This window comes from Alligator sinensis, unplaced genomic scaffold, assembly GCF_000455745.1.
Source record: "Alligator sinensis unplaced genomic scaffold, ASM45574v1 scaffold1322_1, whole genome shotgun sequence".
Lineage (NCBI taxonomy): Eukaryota > Metazoa > Chordata > Crocodylia > Alligatoridae > Alligator > Alligator sinensis.
In genome coordinates this window covers 5,371-27,777 of record NW_005842116.1, presented here as the reverse complement: position 1 = coordinate 27,777, position 22,407 = coordinate 5,371, and the positions used below count along the sequence as shown (strand labels likewise).

General features: G+C 44.6%; 1 protein-coding gene across 9 annotated transcripts; it reads left to right on the top strand.

The window, feature by feature from the left end:
* Nucleotides 1-6: 6 nt before the first annotated feature.
* Nucleotides 7-22,376, top strand: LOC102381234 (complement receptor type 1-like). 9 transcript variants are annotated; one of them, XR_003094328.1, is made up of 16 exons: nt 7-93; nt 745-936; nt 2,016-2,115; nt 3,101-3,183; nt 4,183-4,257; nt 4,784-4,855; nt 7,542-7,679; nt 7,727-7,780; nt 8,540-8,639; nt 10,486-10,568; nt 11,533-11,580; nt 14,014-14,145; nt 14,274-14,465; nt 14,811-14,962; nt 16,655-16,764; nt 18,085-22,376. XR_003094328.1 is itself a non-coding variant. In XM_025205503.1 (14 exons), the coding sequence occupies exons 1-14, from the start codon at nt 30-32 to the stop codon at nt 14,900-14,902; spliced, it is 1,425 nt and encodes a 474-aa protein (XP_025061288.1). In that variant the 5' UTR covers nt 7-29; the 3' UTR covers nt 14,903-16,630. The 9 variants fall into 9 exon arrangements, 5 of the variants coding, with proteins under 5 accessions (XP_025061288.1, XP_025061289.1, XP_025061293.1 ...); XR_003094329.1 differs by having other exon boundaries at nt 16,655-20,842; nt 21,117-22,376; XR_003094327.1 differs by having other exon boundaries at nt 16,655-22,376.
* Nucleotides 22,377-22,407: the final 31 nt, after the last annotated feature.

Below are 22,407 nucleotides of genomic sequence, written 5' to 3'. Positions count from 1 at the left end.
GCCTGGCCGGGCTGCACAAGCTGCCCGGGATGGTGCAGACGCGGCTGTGCCTGCGCGGCTCCACCTGGTCCCCGCTGGAGCCCTTCTGCGGCCGTGAGTAGCCCCCGCACCAGCCTCTCCCCAGGGACCAGCTCTGCTCAAATCCTGCCCGGGCTCTGCTGCTTTCTGGCCCCTTCCCTGCACCCGGCCCTGCCTGCTTGCCCTGGAGCAGCAAAGCTGCATGCTCAGGCGGGTTGTAAGAGCCAGGTGGGGCCGGTCCTGCCTGGAGCAGGGGGTTGGACTAGGTGCGATGGTCCACGCTTCTAAACTAGGGAAGAAAAGCAGCCCCTTTCTTCAGCCAGCCAGGTAGGTGTGATGGACCGCGGTGTGCCATCCCCTGATGGTCCTGCTGTCTCTTCGTACCACGCTTGTTCCTGAACCTTTGCAGCTAGCAGCGCGTTGTTATTCATCAGCCCCGTTTACAGTATTATGTAGTTGTGGGTCACGCAACGTTTCATAGAAGCGGGACGTCGGCTCCTGCTTTCCCTGCGGCAGGTCGGGGCGTGAGGTGTGTGTTGGGTGGTCTAATGTAGGTCTTAGATTATGGATGGTACAGGATGGTTCATCTAGTCACCAGGAGGTTGCAGTAGGTGACTTTGGAGGTCTCTCTGTGACTTACGATGCACGATAGAAGGCTAAAAAATGCAACTTGTGTTTAATCCCTGTCTCTACTGCTATTTTTGTGCGTGTCATCTTTGTTCCTAGGAAGCTGTAGCAGCCCAGCGAGGGCCAGGTTTGCTCAGCTGTCAGAGGAGGACGAGAAAAAGAGTTTCTACCCTGTTGGGAGCACCGTGCGTTATATCTGTCGCCCCGGGTATGAGAATGTCACTGCAACGCAGCCAACCAGTACTTGTCTTGAAAATGTAACCTGGTCAGATATCCCCGAGTTGTGTAAAAGTGAGTGTCTTTTTTGCTTCTTCCTGTGGATCGTGTAACCAACCTGGACTAGACAGCAGGAGAGTGTTAGGGAGGTGACCGCGGCTGATCTGTCAGCATTAACTTGTGTGACTTTTAGGTTGAAATATCTTTTGGTCCATTGATTTCCAATTCTTTTTGAGCTGGAAATGAGGCAGTAAACAGTGGACACCCTCACGGCTGGGCAGTGATCCTTGCTGTGCATCAGTGGTTCAGTGTGGGTGGCAGTTTCCATTGCTTATTCTATACTTGGAACAGAAATCACAAATAATGCAGTAACTGTTAGGCAGGGTTTTAAAATGATTAGCATGATCTCAATGCAGCCAGTAGGAGAATGAGAATACTCCTACTGTTTTGTTATGGTGTCAGCATGCCGCATCTTCCAGTTGGTGCAAAGGTCTCTTCTAATGCAGGGTTACAGGAACTAGGTAAATGGAAACCAGTCTTCGCTCTCCCTCCTTGAAAAAATGGGTTAAATTGTCTATTACAATTTGCTACAAATGCTTTCTGGTGCATCTTTAGGTGCAAGTGCTCTGGCCTGGCTGATTTAAACAAGCACTTTATGTGCATAACAGCTTTATGGGCAAGAATCCTTGTTTATAGCAGGGACAGAATCCCACCCTGGGAAAAGTACCTGCTGCTTTTCCCAGGATCGTAGCTCACATTGCACAATGCAGGAGAATTTCAAGGTCCTTGTTTATAGCAGGGACAGAAATGTTTTCCTGGCATAACTGTTCATTTTCTACTCATTTTTTTTGTGTTTTCCTGGACCCTGGCTCTCTTTCTTGTCTTGCCTATGGAGATGATACAGTTCTGAGTGCCCTTCTGGGGGAACTTTTCCCAGGATCGTAGCTCACATTGCACAATGCAGGAGAATTTCAAGGTTGCAAAGGGGAATCAGGCAATTAGAAATGGACAAGGATGTCTATGGTTAAGTAGGATGAAAGAGAGAGATCTAATACTCGAACTTAGGTGGTCTGAGGTTGTCTTGTTCTCCTGTAAGGGTGTGAGGGAGTTTCCCTTCCTTTTAACATGCTGGCGCTAAGCTCGGTCTCTCCTAGGGAAATCTTGCGGTGCTCCAAAAGGACCAGAACATGGCAGAGCTGCTGTTATAACAGACTTCCTCTTTGGTGCCAGGATGAACATAATTTGTGACGCGGGGTGAGTCAAGCTGCACCGAGTGATTCATAGGGCCTTAGCTGGGGTAGAGCTGCTGGTCAGCACTGGAACAGGGAGAATGAGAAACCTGGTCTTGTATTAAAAGAAAAAACCCCTACTCAGAGCAGATGCTAGAAGCCTGTTGCCAGGCCTGGGCTACCTGCTTGAAGAGTAAACATTTCTTAAAAGAAATGGGCCAGACATTGGAGCGCAAGATCCCCCACACTAATTAGGAGGGCAAAAGGGACGGCTGTGGCATCATGGGTGTTGCCTGATGCATGCAAACTGTTGCTGGAAAAACCTACCTAGTGTGCAAGCAGATTTGCTTGTAATTTCTTTCTGGGTATAGTTTCTAATCTTGAGAATAACTGACCCATCTACTGGCTTGGAAGCCATAAAGCAAGCATGGGTGCCATGGCTTAAATGAACATGTATGGTTTTATCAGTGTAGCACACCCTTGAGTGGCTTGTGATTCTCAGCCAGGGTGCCTTGAGATCCTTTCAGGGGTGTTGCAGGGTGCCACACAATGTTAGCACTGTTACGTGTGCCACGTGATTCACAAACTAAATCCTAAGTTTTCAAAGGGGAATCCGTAGTCTTAAAACCTTTTTGACCCGTTAAGGTCTATGTGAGTGCTTTGCACAGAAGAACTGCTCTATTTCTTTTGTGTAGTCCAAAAAAGGATTGAAAATGAAGAGCTGGCATTTTCCAAGGGGTGCCTTGAGGCTCTTGAGGGGTGCCTCGGGTCTAAAAAGGTTAAGGGGTGAGGATTTTGAAAGACTGGCAGCAAAGTGAGAGGTTCTGGGTATCTGCCTTCTCTTGCTCTTGCTGTCCAGACAGATTGCCTTTGAGTACATAGGAAAGACCTTGCTCATGAGAGAGCGTCTTCCTGTCAGCAAGTGAAGACGCTATTTTCCAAATAGCTTTGCTATTAAGGACCAATTGTAAGAACTTTTGTAGGAGCCTTTTTTCCCCCTTTTTCTTTAGGTACCAGTTAATTGGGCGTCCGTCCATCAGTTGTCGGTTGAAAGGAGATCAAGTTGCGTGGAGTGATCTTCCAACTTGCCAAAGTAAGGATATGCCTCTGGTCTTGGGAAGACTGGAGGTGTGTAGCAGAATAACTCTGCTGAAGAGCTTCACTTGACAGTGTCCAAATGAGGAGGATTTTGTAGAGGTTTTGGGGAGGGGGCAGGCATGATGAGAACTTATAATGTTTAATCCCTCTGGCTACCCACCTGGGGAAGCTTTTCATCACAGGGAGCTCCCCCTCCTTATCTGGACACCTCTCGACCTACTCTTTCTCTCTTCCAATTCAGACTGCATGTTTGGTGGCCATTATATCAGCCAGATTTTACTGAAATGTAGGCCTTCATGGCAGGCCCCGCTCCCCAAAAACTGTATTTCTTCAGGACAAAGTAACCTTGAGGTCCTCATCAAGATAATTGCCTAGGATATTCAGTTTGTTCAGCACACCTCCTGGGTTTCTACAAGCTCTTATTCCTGTTAGCAGCTGCTGAGGTTATTAGTCCTAGTGGCAGAAAAGCAAAGGCTGGTCTGCTTTTCCTATCAAATGGGTCGCAGATGATGTCAAGACTTGCTACCAGGAGGTGAACAAGGGCACATCAGGCCATGTCGAAGCACAGTTTGCAGAGAGACATGTCTTACCACTTCCTTTGTTCAATTCTCCAGTCCTGGAGCTGGTTAGAACAACTGCCTGCAGTGTTGTTCCCATCCCCTTTGGCAGAGCCCTTGGTCAGTGACTTTTCAAATGGGATTCCCCCTCCTTCCCCTTTCCTGGTAGGAGCAGCGTGTGTCAGTCTCCAACAGTGCAGTATTTATGGGCTGTCCCTACAAGGGAGAGTTTGATCTTGCATGGTATGTGTGCTGCATGACTGGAATCTCCCTGGATAACCCATACCAAAGAGCCAAGGGTACGGTAGAGCAGGTTACCTGATGTTCTTTCCCCGTGTTTAAAAAAGGAAAAGAAAACCTGTGACCTAACAGGTGTAGGATATAGCCTGGGGAGTGATGTACTGCAATGTTCATAGCTGCTTTTTCTCTCTCTCGAGCAGTCACGGCAACACAACCTGCTACTCCCACAAGTGACCCCCCAGGACGAGCAGACGTGGGTGTTAATTCCACAGGTAAAAAAAGAACCGCCTGTTGCTTAAAGTTGGGAGGTCTGGGATGTCATTTGCAGTTGGATCCCAATAGAATAGGGTCACTTTAGTGTAAGCATGATGCCCTGTCTGGTCTCCTCTGTACTACAGATAGGGACCGAGGCTTTGTCACTGTACTAACAGGACCATCATCCATGGCTGAGGCCCCTACAGGCTTTGGCAGAGGCCTTGGTCAGTCACTAGACACGTGAGATTCCCCCTTCTCCCCTTTTCCCAGTAAGAGCAGCATGTGTTAGCCTCTAGCAGTGCAGTATTTATGGGCTGTCCCTGCAAGGGAGAGTTTGAGCTTGCATGGTATGTGCGCTCCATGACTGGAATCTCCCTGGATAACCCATACCAAAGAGCCAAGGGTACGGTAGAGCAGGTTACCTGATGTTCTTTTCCCGTGTTTAAAAAGGAAAAGAAAACCTGTGACCTAACAGGTGTAGGATATAGCCTGGGGAGTGATGTACTGCAATGTTCATAGCTGCTTTTTCTCTCTCTCGAGCAGTCACGGCAACACGACCTGCTACTCCCACAAGTGACCCCCCAGGACGAGCAGACGTGGGTGTTAATTCCACAGGTAAAAAAAGAACCGCCTGTTGCTTAAAGTTGGGAGGTCTGGGATGTCATTTGCAGTTGGATCCCAATAGAATAGGGTCACTTTAGTGTAAGCATGATGCCCTGTCTGGTCTCCTCTGTACTACAGATAGGGACCGAGGCTTTGTCCCTTTGCATGCTGTTTTTTTGTTTGCTTTCTGACAACTTGCTCACTTTACAGATCTACAACCATTTGTGCTTTGCTTGCGCAGGCCCCGGGGTGTAGAGGTCAGGAGGGCTGAGCAGCTAAAGGTGAAGGCAGTTCTGCAGAGTGCGTGTTCCCTGCCACAATTGAAAGGGTTCAGAGCTGGAAAATGGGAAAGAAGAGCAGTTTTTGGGTGTTGTACTATGTGCTGTGCTAAGGGGACCGTGATCTGGGGCTGGGGCCTCTACACGCTGGTGCGCTACAAGTGCAGGAGGGCTTTCAAATATTCTGTCACTGTGATATCATAGCACTGGTGGGTCACCTCTGCTAAGTCCCCACTGGGCTCTTTTTGGCATGACCATGGTCTGGTCTCTACCAAAGCCAGTGGAAGGAGCACTTGTAGATCTGGTGCTTTTTTCAATTTCCTTTTATTTTTATATTTTTTTTGTCCTGCATTTGACATACACTTTGGTTTGCTGTGGGGGGTGCTGTCTTCATGCCAGGCCTGTAGTTGTACACGTGTGTGTGTGTGTGTGTGTGTGTGTGTGTGTGTGTGTGTGTGTTTAAAAAGGCCAATTGGGTCAGCTTGTTCATCCATTTTTTTTTTTTTTTAATTATTTCTGTGACAGGTAATTCACCCCAAAGAACACCTGGCATGTTTACTGTTCAACATCATGAAGGTGGTGATAACTTTCTAAAGCTGGCAGAAAAATGCTATCAATGAACTTTAGTTCCACACCTATAGTAATGATGTGAACAATATAAATATAAATGAATATACATACCCTGACTCTTCCTACGAAATTCTTAATATTAAAAAGTATTTGATGGTATTGTTTGTTATAACTGAGGATGAGTAGTATCCCGGCGGGCTTTGGGCTCATTGCAGCGTCCCCCGGGGGCCTGCCCAGCCCCTGCACTGAGGGGCTGTGGGGTGGTCCGGCTAGCAGTGGGGCGCAGTGCTGAAGTGGGAAGGGAGGGCTCAGGTCTTAACTTGAGTTAGGAACTGGTGCCAGAAACAGCAGAAAGGCGGCAGCTGGCTAAGAGCAGCTGTGGGAGGCCTGAAATGCCTTTGGACACTTTTTAAGAGCTGCTTTGAAAGGGACTATTAGAAGCCCTGAATATGAAGACAGATTGGCACTGTCCCCCCTGACCCTCAGCGCTGATGGCTCTGGATGCTTACGCTGAGTTCAGACTCAAGTGGATGAATGATTTTGTAGCCACGCTGGTTTGGAAATGATGCGAGAGGCAAGGGTTTCTGAGGGCGATCTCTTTTATCAGCTCAGCTGAAACGGTGGGCTTTTTGGTGTCCAGCCAGCACCTTCATCCCAGGTTATCAGAGACCTGAGCAAGAATGTCCTACATGCACAAACTCGTCCAACTTGGTCCCAGCTCTGTGGTTGGGGCACTAAAAGAGATTGCCCTCACAAGCTCTGGCCTCTTCCATTGTTTCTAGACCATCACAGCTATACGGTCACTCGCCCGCTTGAGTCTGAATGCAGTGGAAGCACCCAGAGCTTTCAGTGCTGTGGCATTGGCATCCCAAACCTGACTAGCTGCCTTCCTTTTTCAAGGCTTTGAATAGCCCATTTCAGAGCTGCTCTTACTAGCTTTGAAAATTTATTTATAACAGCCTTAGAACTGATCAGCCTTTCAGGTTTCTAATAGCAGCCCTTGGCCAGCTGCTGCCCTTCCATTGTTTCTGGCACCAATTAGTATGCTATTAAATGGAGGTGAATTACATTACAAAGGAGACAGTGGGGCCAAAAGGTGCTGTGTCCTGAAGTAACTTATGCAAGTACCTTATATGCTGAAAGTCGGGGGTTGTTGGTATGCAATCAGAAGGCAAAAAAATGGGATGGACAAGTTATGCTTTTATAGTGCAGAGAGAAGTGGCCGTCACTGTGTTTTCATATAGCAATATGTGTTTTTGAATTTTTTGGATTTAATATACACATCATCCCCAGGGTAAGTGCAATTTACTATGCACTACCAACATGTAACGTCAGCCTTCACGTAGTTATTGACTTAGAATGTGATGGAAAACTGAGGTTGTGAACGATTTTACAGTTACGCTGGCATCATGTGTTCCAACATTTTTGTGCATTTCTGTCTGCTCCTATCCTGGGAGAAGTGGAGCTAAGTGCTGGAACTCTAAACCAATGTCAGTTTGAAAGTTGCAGTAGCTTAGCTCCCTTAAACGCAGGAGCAGACGGATGTAACAGTTTAGTTGAAATAGCTGGTGCATGTTTCTGAGCTGCAAGTACTTGTCTTTTAAAATGGTTTACTGTTAGTTTGTCCACAGCCTTACAGTATACTTCCCTAATGCATTCTACTGTTTCATGCATAAGTGTGTGATAAGAATAATAAGTCGCATCTAAATGGCATGCTTTAGGAAAACTACAGTCCAAGAGAGCAATTCCCATGGTTTCTAAACCAATGAGAGCTATTCTGTTACAAACTTTGTTTTATATCTGTTTTTATGGCCAACACATTCTGTTCTGGTGTCTTGTTCCACTGCTAGGTAGTTGTGGTGCCCCAACAAGTTTAAAGTTTGCTGCTTTAAGTAAGGAAGATGAGAGGCGAAATTTTTATCCCGTTGGGATTGTTGTGAGATACACTTGTCGCCCAGGGTTTGAGAACATCACTGAAACCCCGCCTGATACACTTGTCGCCCAGGGTTTGAGAACATCACTGAACCCCCTCCTTTCAGGACATGCCTTGAAAATTTAACATGGTCAGAAGTTCCTGAATTATGCAGAAGTGAGTATCTCTGTTACTCCTCCGTCTTCATTTATCTACACACCATCCAGTTCATTAGCTCCCGTGATGTTTGGTTTGAATGTCTCTTGGCCAGTTTTATTCTACTAACAAATTTGAATTGTTTTATTTTATTCTTTAAATAAACATAAGGAAGTATTTGAAGTGCCAGAAAACTTAGCTGTTCTTGAGAGAGACCAGCAAAGGTGATGTATGGATGCTGCACACATTCTTTTGCATTCATGCACATGCAGTGTGTGCTCCAGTTTTATTGGAAAGAGAGTGCATTTCCAGTGCCATGTGTTTCAGCTGCAGTAAGTCCATGTGCATCACAATGCTTATTATAGGGGGATTAGCTGAATTTCTGCCACTGAGCCTCAGTAAATGTTTTTTTTTTGTGTAATGAATGTTTGCCTTAGAACTGATGATGCAGATAAGAGTATTTTTACAGAATACATAATTGTCCTGTGCCAAGCTGTTAGAAAATACGGAGGCAACAAACTATTTGTAAGGTTCAGGAGTGCTTAGACCCTTATTATGGACAGTAAGAAAGCCAGCTATATTCCGTCTGCTATCCATTTTAGACTGTGTAAGTGCCCCAGGGTCCAAGTCGACCATTAGCTCCCATTGATGGAACCAGCCCCGTGTAGAATTTAGACCTTCAGCCAAAGCTTCTGATACTGGCCATTGTAGGAGACAAAGCACTGGACTCAAAGACCCTTAACAGGCATTAATGCTAATCTTACCCTTATTCTCTGCTAGGGAAATCATGTGGTCCTCCAAGGGAACTACCCAATGGCAGAGCTGTTGTTAAAACAGATTATTTGTTTGGTGCAAAAGTAAACCTCCTCTGCAAGGATGGGTAAGTGTTGGACTTTGGGATTAAATAGCAGAATTCTGGTCTACAAACGGCTGGCAGTCTCTGGATAATGAGGCCTGGCCTGACTTCAGAAATATAGCACCCTTGAATCAACAGCGATCCGCTGGGTCCTCACTTGGAAGCAGACTCTTTAAGCCAAGTTTAGCAGAGTGTAATTTATGATTCCACCGTCCCAGCTGGATGTTAAATTGGGGTGGGAAGGAAGAAGGCCCAGCAGTGGGAGTGGATGGGCAATAAGGATGTAGTGATGTAATAAAGACCTGCCCAAGCCTGAATGTCCCATGATATATATAGCATAACAGTTTCTATAGCAACAGCACAAAAGGGAGTGATATTGTATGAATAGTATTTCATTTGTCTGTTTTAAATATAAATGATCCATTTGCAGCTCAGTCAACTAGGATTGGCCTGTGGCATGAATCCAGAGTGAGGTATGAACTCAGGCTTCTTTCATTTTGCATCCACCGTAGTTTGGGATAGTCCCAAGTCACTATGTAATCGCATCTTGTAGCCTTCCTTGTTACAAGTATAACACTGAGGATAGTGACGCCCAGTTCAGCTGCAGCTGGGGTACAGCTGTTGGAAGGTGTGGTCACAGCTCCTATTCCCCTGGCCCTCAGTGGGAAGACCCTGCCCTTGTTGAAATCCTTATGGGATGCTTTAAAGCTTGCAGTGTCATCCCTGAGTCTAATTCATTTGCAGATATTGTGTTATCTGAAACCATGATTGGCACATCCTGATGTCATCTGGCTTGGCTTAGTTTTTTGTCCTCTTGTAAAGCAAACCTAGACAAATCCATCATGAAAAAATAAGTGTACTCCTTCCTGGGATTTCTGAAGGGAAGGAGTATTGCTTGAAGAGCTACATGTGTTTACTGGTAGCTTTTTTTAAAAATAGAAAATTAAAGCTACAAAAACTCTTCTATGAACCACATTTTCCATCTGGTTGTAACTTGGCTCTTGCATTGTGTGCATGGTTTTAATCAGGGCATAGGCCTTTCTTAAGGATCCTGAGCTGCCTGATTTAATATTCTAGTTCTCTGATTTCAATGTAAAATTGTTTATTTATCTTTGGAATCCATTTCTTTCCCATTATACCTTGTGCCGTACCATGCCTCCCCCTGCCCTACTGTAAGGAGTGTGTTTTGGCTGCTGTCCTTCGAGTCCCATCAAAAAAAGCCATTTTCCACATAATTCCCTTGGTGCACTACTGGGGAAGTAGCACCATGTCTCACCCCTGTTGCATCAAGCACGTACACCAGGGGAAAACACATGGCAGGTCCAAGAATCCCAAGCCGAGAAGGAAGTTGAGCTGCTAATTTTGTCAACAAAAGCAATGTTGGACGTCTCAATGGACGGCTAGAAGGCAAGGCAGGCCTTGTCCAGACCAAACAATGGCAATTCTCAGGAGCTGCTTTGGATCAGTCCTGGTGCCTTTAAGGTGCCATTGGATTGCCTGACAGTTAGCTGCCCTTGCAAAAGCACTGCCCCAAGTGAAAGTTGACTTGTCTGTTCTTTGCCTCAAATATTTGTCCCTTTCTCAGTAACTAGTTACTCAGAATTGTGTCAAGCAACCTTTGGCTTTGTTCACCTTGAATAATGGAGTGGGATGCGCTTTCATTGAGTTGCACATGAGTTTCTGGAGTCCACAGTCACATGAATAGCGTTGCCTGGGCCTGGGAAATAACAATAGGCTGTTGTTCTGGTGAGGCTTTGTATGGACCAAAAGATACCTTGTAATTTTTTTAGACAAGTATATGTGGGACCAAAAAAACTAGTTAAGAAACTTGATCATCTCTCTCTTTTTCTTCTCCCCCCACCCAATCTAGGTATGAATTAGTTGGGCAGTCGTTTATCAACTGTACGTTAAAGGGAGACCAAGTTGAGTGGAGCAAACTTCCAGTTTGCCAATGTAAGACTAACCAAGACATTAGTTTTATGTTAAAACTATGCAGAATGCAATAAGAAATCTCTCTTCCCTGTTTATTTGCCTCTTTCTCTTTGTTCGTCTGATAGTCTGTGGAAGGTTTGTCTGTCAGACTGTAGCTGTAAGATGTGCTCTAACGTAAGTATCTGGCTGCTGGGCTGTTTCCAGCAGCTCTGACCATTGTCCCCTGAGTGCCCAGATCAAGCAGCTTTCCCTCCCTCTACCTGACCATAGGGAGGTTTGTGCTGTGATGACGCATCTCAGGATTCATACATCACGGGGCTAAAACTTGTCTGTACATTGATAATTGTGGAGGGGGGGTGGCATAGCGCTTTTAATGAAGCCTTCAAAAACTGAAGGCGCTAATCTTGTTCCAGATTGTGCTAAAATATTGTTTGCTAAAACATATCATCTTTTCTGAGTATCTCAGTCAAGGTTTTACTACTTCAACCTTTTTTACTTCACCATTAACTGACACTTTTATTAATGTTAATGCTGACCTTCTTTCTTTGCATAATTACTTGTTCTTCCTTTCATTCTGTTGCCCAAGGGACCCAGGATAGCATGGGTTTAGAGAGCTTTACTTATAACTCTCCAGTAACTTACAGACGCAACTCTGGTTTCAATCTTATTGGAGTTGGCTCCGCTTCTTGTAAAATTAAAGATAAAACAGGCGGAGTCTGGAGTGGAACCCCTCCTGCATGTGGATGTGACTAACGTTACTTTTTAGGACCGTACCGGGTCTTTTTGTTCTGTACCAGGTAAAACCATTCTAATCGATTCTAACTGACAGCTGAAGTGTAAGTTGTATGGCAAATTTTAGAAAAAAGACGCTAATGAATACATTCATCTTAATACGCACCAATATCTGGCTCAGTCAGGAGTTTCCTTTCCTATCAGGCAAGAATACTTTTAGCAGCTCTTTATTCTCTTTATTCTTTTTGTCTAGTGAAAAGTGCACCTGTTGGAAACAGATCAAAGGCAAAACTAAATTCAGGTAACTTGCATTCCTTAAAGTTCCAGTTTGTAGGATCTCATTTGTACAACATCACACTGCGTGTTCAATATTTGTTATTCCCAGGATCCAATTTCTGTAATAAAGCCACTCGTATTTGCTCATGTGGCAGTACTGTACCATAATTTCAGGGGAGAACTTGTTTGACCATCTACCTCTTAGTCTCAGGCACTAGTTAGCATTGCATTAGATTCCCCCTGGTAGTACGATAGTTTTGTGAACAGCATGTTCTGGGATGAATGTTGGATGAAGAGTTGAGGATGGGGTTAACTGCTCCTAGCTGGGGTCTGTAAGATGTTGAGAGCATAAGTAAATGGGTTCAGACCTGTGAAAGCTCTGGAAGGGTACAGACAGGAGAGGCAAGAACTGGGGAGGACTCCACAGATGGACATGTCCTGGACTGAAGTCAATTGGATTCAGTGAAGCCAATAGAGCTAGGATAGTTTCACACATGCTGAGAACATGTCCCTGTCGTGGAAAGCATTAGAGAAGAATGGCATACAAGACATTTCGACGTGCCTTCCACATTTTATAGGCACTCAAAAGTAATGAGTTGTCATCGGAAGATTCCTTTACACAAAGATTCTTAAGTCCCTCTTGAAGATGTATCATACCTGTAAGCGTTGTCCGGGTACCACGGATGTTGCGGTCGCTAACTGGCGTTTAGCCTCAGTGTTCTTCCTTACTCACTTGCCATGCCTTGATGGAAAAATAGATATATTGATAAAAAACACAGAGCTTGGGAGGTGTTCTCCCTAATATGCCTTGGGGTACTGACCAGGCTTTCTTCGCAGAGCTCCTACCTCCCCTTCGCCCTGTCCTGACCACACCTGTGACGTCCCGAACTTTGGCGTTGCTCTGGGCACCCCTTCGTTCTCTCTTCTTCTGATGAGTCTTGCCGTGGTTACGAGTGTTCTCCTGTCCTTTTCCTGCCCTGCCTTGATTGTTCCTAGTGGGATGGCATTCCTCTGCCCTCCCCTGGGCTTGAGCTGTTTCCTTCACAGCCCTCTGTATGAGTTAAGCAAGAGTCAGCCAGCAACCAGCCCTTCCTGGCTGGCCCTTAGTTAGAGAGGATGGGACCCTGAGGAGCTTTCTCGCAACTTAGGCAGTGGCCTGCTGCCTTGCAGTTTGTTGCAGAGTCTCCCTTCCTGGGTTCACACCGATGGAGGCAGAGGGAATTTATCTTCCTCCCCATTGCTCCTCACTATGGCTTCTCCTGCCCTCTTTCATGCAGGTCAAGCCCTTCCCCAGCTCCGCAGTCCCTCTGGCCATCACTCACTGTTACTCCTGGACGTCACCAGCTCTCCTCAATTCCCAATAAGTACCTGCATCTCCGGAGTTGCTGTGCTTGCCTATCCGGTCTCACCTTTCACTGCAGCTCCATTCTCTCCAGCTGGTCCCTGCCCCAGCGGCAATCTGTCTTCTCTCCCCACATCCCTTTGACATTCTGGCTCCTCTGCCAGGAGTAAACCTGCTCTGGCCCTGCTCCCACATGTGGCCCTGCTAGAGTCTGAGCAGAACTTCCTTGGGAACACCTGAGTTCCCAGTGCTTCACATTGTCCTGCTTTTCCTGGTGTGGTCCAGCTGTGGGCAAGTTTTCTTCTTTGCTCCAGGTGGCATGTCCCTTCCCTCCCCCCCCCGTAACAGGCACCGTAGCAGGTGCCCTGTTACAATACCTATTTTGGTTTAACCTTGGTTAAAGTCTAATCAACAATAAAAGTGTATGTCATTTTAAATAATGAAAAGGTTGAGCAAGGTGGGGAAAAAAAGCATACAGTATAACAATGTGTACCTTTGCAGATTTCTGTAAAATATGCAATAGGTGGGTACTTATTTTTTGGCCTGCTCAGGAAGAGATGGTTTCTTCTACTCTCTTAAAAGCATCCTATCAAAGATACGAACAAAAATGCGTCTTATACATACCTAGCACTCATCTTTTCTTTTCTCTCATACAGCTCTTGTCCAAGAAGCTGTCCAGGCTTCCTTTGTCCATTCTAGACCATACGTGTGGTTTCATGCTGCTCCATATACTAGGAAGACTCCACCTTAAGTTTACCAAGTTTCTTCCTTCCCTCCCTTCGCAAAAATGTGAACTATGGATGAAATCTAATTGAAAACATACATAAATCTCTGGGCTACTGCTGCATTGGGTTTGCTTGTGCCTCTAGACTTTTACAGAAGCTGCTCGCCCAGCTCTGTGGGCAAACACATTCATTCCAAGGATCTAACAAGAGTTAGCAAAGGGTGACTTGGTAATAGCTCCTGTTTGCCCAATGCAAAAAGAAATGAATGTGTGTTTTTAGACTACTTTTGGTTACAGCCACTATTTCGTTTCAGGAACAACTGAAAATGAATCTATCAAAAATCTACCTAAGAAAGTGCTTCCATCAGCCTCTCCATGTTCTTTTTCCGCAGATACCTTTCATGGATCTAAGAAGTATGCTGGAACTGATATAAAACACTGGTATTATAAGAAGCAATTCCACACCCCATGGAAGCCATCCTGCCCTGCTTTCTTAGGCCCCAGAAGCAGCCCGAGGAACAGAGGTGAGCCTTTCAATGTTGATATTCAAGATGAACAAGTTAGGGTTCTGGCAGCTAAAGGGCAGACCTGAACTTTTATATCAAACCTTATATTTTTCTCAAGTTTTTGTTTCTCGTGTGTGTTTCTTTAGTGTTCGGTAGCTGCGTTAGCCCATCACCACGTCGGTTTGTTGTGCCATTGTACACGAATCGAATCGACTATCCTGCTGGAAGCAGTCATACCTCTCGCTGCCACCACAGTTACATGGGAATTTCTGGAATGTTGCCCAGTGCCACTTGCTTTCAAAATGCAAGGTGGTCGAAAGTCCCAATGCTTTGTGGAAGTGAGTGATCATTTTTTGCTTTGCTGTTTCAATTGCTCTGCAAGCCATCTTTGTGTGGTTAGGATCTTCTCTTGTTTGGCAGCTGGTCCAGAGTTCAGTCTTGTTTGCACTGATTTTCACACCTTTCAAGATCTGTGTTGTGCTTTAGGCATATTGCTTTGTGGTTCATTGGATATCTTTTTGCTCTTCTGGGAGAGAGGATAAATGGGAGCCTGACAAACCCTTTTTATACCCTATCCAAACACCAGACAATATCATACTGTACCTTTCTAAATTCTGATGGGTTTCTTTTTCCATGGCAGCAACATAAGGTTATCATTTAATGCTGATTTTATTCTATGCTAGAGAGATCATGGTCATCCAGGGGAACCAAAGCATGGCAGAGCTGCTGTTATAACCGCTTTCCGATTCGGTGCAAGAGTACGTATTACCCATGAAGAGGGATAAATGCTGTACTCTGCTGAGAGGCTTCAAGCTACTGGCGGACTCTGGAAATCGTAAGCATCAAAGATAATTCATGAAAAAACTCAAGGCTTTTGCTATAGAACTGGAGGCCTGATGAGGTACGCCCCTTAAACCGAACTTTCAAACTGAATTTGATCAAAGATGTGCCATGATCTTAACCTTCCACATTTCAGAAGAGAGCAACCAGTTGCATCTCCTAGGTTTCAATCGGTTTCTGGATTTTGTACCCAGAGAAGCCCTGGTTCACTTAAATCTTGGCTGGATTGTGCCTAGAACTTGGGAAGTATAAAGAAGCAAGAAGCCTTAAAATGGATGTAAGGAAGCATACATTTTGCACGAAATGCCAAGCAAACAGAACAAATATTTACCCAACACAACTTTTGTGATTCACTTGAATAGTAAATGTTTGTTCATCTCCATATTGACATTTCCTGTCCCTCCAGCTTCTGATCTGGCTCATGGGATGCAGCAGACCTATGGAGAGCTTTTGCCTGTAGCTTTGCAACAATTTAGCTGAGACTGTGGCTTCTCTGTCATTGAAGGGCAGCAGCATACGGTACAACAAAAGAGAAAACAGATGAAGTTAGAAGTCACCCTGGAAAAACCTGCCTGGCTCCAATGATAAATGGTTTGGGAGTCAGATCCCAGTTGCTTCATCCATTCTGTAGTTTTCCTTTCAATTCCTCATGAATTGCTTGTGTATGTAAGGCAGCAAGTGGTGTTCCTATAGGCATAGGTCATCCATAAAGTCCATTAGTTAACGGATATCCATGAAGTTTTTATTTAACAGCTTATTTTTTTCTTTTATAGTTACCTAGAATAGCTATTATCATTATAGTCAGCAATAAAACTATTTATTAAAATGTTTAGGGGGCTTTTTAATACTAGAAGAAGTGAATTGGAAAAACGGCAAGGCGTTTACATCAAATGTTTGTCTCTAACCAGCTGCAGAAACCCAGTGTAGAATAAATTCTGCAATTTCTTAGTTGGTCTAATAAAAGGTATCATCTCTGAACCAAGAGGTATAGAGTTTTGCGGTTCTTTCAGCGTAGAATAAATTAATTTCTCTGACCAAAACATTTATTTGCCCAGCACTGCTACCTACAGGTCTCTCTTTTCAGAGAGAGAGATTCTTACTGGATCTGTCAACTGGGTTTTGATTATTTTTTTTCTCCTTGGGTGTGGGGGGGGGGGGTGCAGATTTATTTCTTATTAAAGGGATATAATCAACTAGACATCTGATCTCTGTGTATATAAAAAGTAAAATAGTCTTAGCTACAGCAAATGTTCTAGCATCCCCCTTCCAATGTTTGTGAGTTTTTTCCAATCTGATTGAACTCTGAGGTTTTCCCCCTTAAGTGTAAGCGTTTCTCTCTCTCTCTCTCTCTTCTGTAAGCTGAAAACCATACAATGCGAACACTAAATATATATAGAGTAAATGGATAAAGTCACAAATCGTGTACTTTCTCCTTTTTGTAAAATATCTTTAAAGGTCACATGGAAAAGAAATGGCATTTAAAAAATGTTGCTACTGCTTTAATCTTAATAAAATCCCTTTAGATTTTTTCCATTTTTTTTTTTTTCTGTTTCATGCTTTGCTTTAGATAGTCAGTCATGGACAGCTACTTGTCCTAAGCAAACAATGCTGTTTTGACTTCTTTGTCTATTTTTTTTCTTCCCCCACTGAAACCTCTGGTTGGAAACAATGTGCTTGTCCACTCAAGGCAATACCTGTCCTTATGGCATGAAAGCACTCAGGCTAGAAACAGATCTTGCATGTATTCCTGGAAAAGTTGGCCTGTGTTTATCCTGGAACAAAAATATCCTGGGATTGGTATGTACATACATTATTATTTATTACCCTTCTAATCACCCTTTAGTGAGCAGCTGAAAACAGTGCTGCTTTTATGCCATTGATTCAATGAAGCTATCCCTGGGAAACTGTACGGATACACTTTGATATAACCCAAGAAAAGCTGTTACTACCTTTTATTTGGGAAACTTGTTTTTTAGGCTTTATGCTAGGATAAAGGTCATGGACATCTGTATACTTGTACTCGGCCCTGGGATAAAATGGTATATCCTGGGATAAATGCTGTGTCTGGTTACAGCCTCAAAGCACAGAACATGACTAATGCAAATAGAAAACAGATCTTTTTTTAGTAACTGGTCTGTGACTATGAACCTTCATGCCAGGAGTACTGAGAATAGCAGTCACAGAATCGCTTCAGAATTGCTGTCTTAAAGAGCTGCCTTCAAGAAATGGGCTAGAGGTAAAACCAAGCATGCTCTATTGTTGGTTGGTTATTACCTTATTTACTGATTAAGACAAGGATTAAGATGTTACCAATGCAAAAGGAATGATGTGGGAACTGCAGTTACGGGACAGGACAGCTTCAGCCTGTGCTTTAATACATTATTTATACTCCAGTATTTAAAACAGACTCATGGATTTTTTCCATACATTGGTCTAAGCCTTGGGGACTATTTCCTTAACTTGTTCTAAACAACACATCCCACTCAGCTTAAAGATGCACGCTAACCAGCCCTGGTGGGGGTGTATGTGAGCTGGGCATGGATACAATCGGCCTTTCTGAGATGTATATACCAGTGCAATCAATGCTTATTGTTTCAGTGCTGCTTTAGGTAACTATGGTGGTTTCTTTTCATGTAGTAGCTGCAAGCAGGTTTCTTTTCCTATAGAGAGGGCTGGGGGGACAGAACAACTTCAACGTGTGCTTTAACACAGCACATGGGACTGAACTCATCTCGTATTACAGAAGGACACTGGAAGAGAAGGAGCTTGTGGAGGGGAGTTAGCAAAGCACAGAAATGACATCAGCCGTAACACCTCTGACTGTATGCTATGCTCTCTGTGATTTAAAAAGCCCACGTAATTTATGAGCTAGAAGGCAGTGAAGTCCTTGATATATTTTTAACCAGCTGCTTGGAAATGCACTTGAATAGACACAAACATGGGAAACTGCTCTTTCTATTCATCCAGTTCTGCCTCAATAAGCAAAATTGCCATTGACACAAGGTAGATAGAGAACCCCCCACAGCTCAGTTAGTAAGACCTGCTCTGGAAGCACATCATCCCACAGACCTGACAGCACTCCTTATGGCTACCTGTATGCCCTTTTCTATTTAACAGAGATGCTTTAATTGTGCTCCCCAGCTGAAAGAAAAGGGGTGAGTATCTGTAGTGCTCTTTTTGCTTCAGTTCACAGCTGCTTCTATGCAGAAACTGCTAATCCAGATGAGTTCTGCAGTTACTTTCACTGCTACAGGGACTAGGAAAGGGAACTAAACCCATTTTAAAGTCACTTCTGTTTCAGATCTTTAACTTTGATGTGCAAAACTACAAGAAATCTGCTCACACCTACTTCCCATCTGAATTTTTAGTCACTTGCATAAATATTAATTTGAAAATGAAGTGGCTTGGTCTTTTGTTGACAGGGCTAGAGCCAAGCAAAGAACAGCAGAAAGTCTCATTTGTCATGTAGATTAATGCTGAAACTCTAATAGCAGGTCTTCCCTGAAGATGGAAAGCAGCTGGTGATATCAGAGGAAGCCTTTCAGGATTCTTTAGGGTCCAAAAATCTTTACAGCATTGCTGGGAAACACTAATGCATATTTCCCTGCATGTGTTAGTAATACAGATCTGCTGCCAGGATAGTCAGCCACATGAAAGACAACAGGCATATGCTGCCCGTAGTTTTGGCTGTTTATATTGCATGGAACCAATTTAGAATTTGGGGAATTAAAGTTAAGTGACACACAACTTTCCTAGAATGTTGCAAACGTAATTTGTATGTAGAAGAGATGTCCTCGCTGGCAATCCAAAGCTCTCTGTTCTATGGAGTAATACCTAGCTCTCCTGTGAAGCAATGCTCTGGCCACTCGAGGCTTGCTCTGTTAACACCGTGCCAAGCAGTCTCTTTTTCCCTTCTATTTGTCATGCACCACTTCTTCCCTACAAGAGATTCACGCAGATTAAATACTCTTTTATTGTGGGTTTACATAGCAACTTGCTGTCTTGTTTTCTACTGAATGTGGGCACAGTCCAGCTAAAGGTGGTTACCTTGGATACCCCACCTTAATCAGCGGTGACCTTCTGCCTAGGAACTCAAGGCTGTAGTTGAGGAGTAGAGCACAAGAAATCTTCTCTGCCAGGCTGAGGTAGTGCAATTGCTTCATTACGCACGGGGAGTCCTGGATACCATGGTGTTAGCCCCATCAACGACATAGCCCTGCCAAATGCCTCTTCATCAGTGAACTGATTCTGCTGAAGCCAGTTGAAGTTTAGCTTTTGGCTTCAGTAGCTGCAAGCCCAGGATCTTACTTCTTTTAGGAAACAAACCATGCAAGGTGCCAACTGAGCTGGATTTTCAGCAAGCTGAATAGGCTGCTACAAGGTCTCTTCTTGTTTTTTAGGGGAATTGTATCTAAGCCCAGCCGGACTATGCTACAACCGTCCCCTCATTTTTAACGCTGAGATTTCAGTTCCCTTTAGGAGTTAATCCAGTTTGTTACCTAGTTGTTTGCTTTTTGTTTTTCCACTGAACAGAAAACAGACTCTTATCGGGAAGGAGTCTCGGTAATCTGGAGATGGAATGTGTTGCAGACAATGGTTTATTTCATGAGATCATTCTTCACTCTGACTATGCCACCTTTGACTTATTATGTTCTTGTCAGGAATGAGCCAAAGAGATCTGGATAATCTGCCATATAAAAACAAACCCACTTAACTGTTACTTTTCCATTGCATAAAGGGTGCTATTACATGTGCAGAAGTTTTCTGAGCTTTTAAAAACAGGGCTAATCTGGTAAATGCCTATGCACTTAATTAGAAACAGGAGAGGTTGGGGGAAATTAGGGGAGCCTTGTAGAAGACAGGTGAGAGACCTGGACTGGCAATAAGGGTTAATTTAGGCTAGAAATCCGAAGCAAGTTTTAACAATCATAAGGGTAATTAAGCTTTGGAGCAATTTACCAGGGGATGTGGAGGATTCTTTCTCAAAAGAGACCCCAGAACTTATAAAGAAGCCACAGATTTGGTGAAGAAATAGTTGGATGAGATGCCATGGTCTGTGCTACACAGGTGGGTCATAATATCTCCTCTGGCTTCTGTGACCTATCTTTCCCTGATGGACTGTAACAGGAGCTTAAGGAAAGGGTTAGCTGGGGATGGGAAAACAGGCTCTGAGTAATGTTTCCCTCTAAGTAATAGATGGTTCCTTTCACAGGTCATTAAACAGAGAAGAACTGCCTGGGGCGGTGGTGCAAGAATAAGATTATTGATGTCTCATTCACTTTCATGACACAAGCAATGTGCCTAACCCCATTGCTGGCTGCACTTGAAAGTGCGTCAATACCTAGACCTGTTTTCCTCAGAATTTCTGACAGCCCTTATCAGCTGGCAGGGCCACCTCCCCTCTGGCAGAGCCACCTCCTCTCTAGGCAAAGTTTCATTCCAGAGATTCTAGTCTGAAAGCAGTGGGATTCTTCTGGCTTGCACGAGGTGTGAAAGCAATTCATCCTTGTTTAGGGACAGATAGCAATCTGACCCTAAGCAAGCTCCTGTTCACTCTCCCATAACCAACAGCAGAATGGAGGGTTTCCAATAGTACAACATCACCTGGGTGCTTGCTTGTTAGTATCTGAGCAGGCCCCAGGACCTGGCAGGTGAGGGTGGGGGAAGTGGGCAGCTCAAGAAAGGATTCAGTTTTCGTGTGAACTTAGTTTAATTGTTTTTTATCCTGATCAACCAGTTGCTTTGGTTCCTTTTACTTGGCTCATCTCTTGAAGAATATGTCGGCTGTGCAAGAGCATTAGTGCAAGATAAACAGGCTGTCCTAGACTCTAGCACCTGAGCAGGATGCAGTTGCCTGTCACCTGGCTGTACCTGGGTGAGAAGTCAATACAGCCCCTCAACCTTCAAGCTTTATGGAAGTTTCCAGTGGATCCAACGCCGGGAAAGCAACAGTGGAGGAGCTTTCACCAGGGGGCTGGGTGAGGGGTTAGAGATGTACAGGGAAATGACTGGTATGAAGCTGGGGACAACCAGGATGTCCTTAGTGAGTGTGCTTCTCTGGAAGTATGACGCAGAGGACGCAAAGCTATGTGGGGAGGTGGGGGGCAATTCTGAAAATAATTTCCTCATTCTTGTAACTCTTATCATAGGGAGAACATGGGCAGTGCACGTGACACATGCCTCTCACCTTGGCTGGGTGATCAGCTTAATCTCAGAGTGGAGTTCCTAAGAAGAACAAAGTCAACAACAAGGCTCATTGGTATTAAAGGGAAATCAGCCTGCGGGGACTTCGCGACTGCCAGGTGCCACAGTCTTGTCACCCTCCTCCTCGTCCCTGCTGCTTGCCCTTTGGCCCCCTCGGGCGCCTGCTCTCTGCGCCTGTCTCTTGCATGCACCTAAGTGGAGAGTACAGGTGAGGGAGTTCAGGGAGCAAGCCCAGCCCTGGGCTAGGAGAGCCCTTGCTGTGTTTGTCGATCAGGCGCCATGCGAGAACATGTAGCTTCGTGTGCTTTGTCCAGAGGCACAACTGGAAGGCAGCGTACAATTGCACCATATAGGCTACCCAAACTACATAGATACCTACATATACCGACGTATGGATATAACCTAGATGGGTTAGCCTATACTGTACAAACCTACCCTGTCTTCCAAACTATATTTTTCCCTGGAACAAGTGTATGTGTATATATATGTGTGTGTGTGTGTGTGTGCTCACTAACCAAAGTATGTACATACTTGTACACATACTCATACACAGCCCACAGGCTCTATTTTTTCCCTGAATTTTGAGAGAGGCTGCTTTGCTCTCTCTATATAGTGACTAGTTCATATAGACACAGAGGGCAAGCACAACCTGTCCATGTTACATACTGTGTGCATGTGTGTGTGTGTGTAGCCTCTCTCCCTCTCTCTCTCTCATACACACAGTGTTTATAAAATCCTTGTGCAACTTTAAACTTTAATAACTTTGGATGTACACATGAGAGAAGCAAACTGCAAATGGTGATTAAAAGCATCATTCATTCAGTTTTTTAGCATAGTGTAAGTTATGCATAGGGTAAAGATCCCAATTCATGAAATCATTCAGCAGCAACTGAAAAATGTTTGCTATGAGTTGGAAAATCAGACTGAACGATGTATCCGGAAAGACAGCAGTTAGCTGAAGTCTAGAAATTTGAGATGCGTTGTATTAAAAATGAATGGATGATGTTTTCTGTCGCCGCAGACGGTTTGCTTCTCTCGTGTGTACATCCACAGTCGTTGAAGTTTGCAGTTGCATGAGGACTTTATAAGTGTGTGTGTGTGTGTGTGCGCGTGTCAGGCCTAGTGGCTGCGGTACTGGGTGTTTATAAAGTCCTGGTGCAACTTCGTTTTAAGGTGTGCCAGGACTTTACACCCAGTGTGCAGCAGTCAATACGACACACACGCACACAGCCCCGT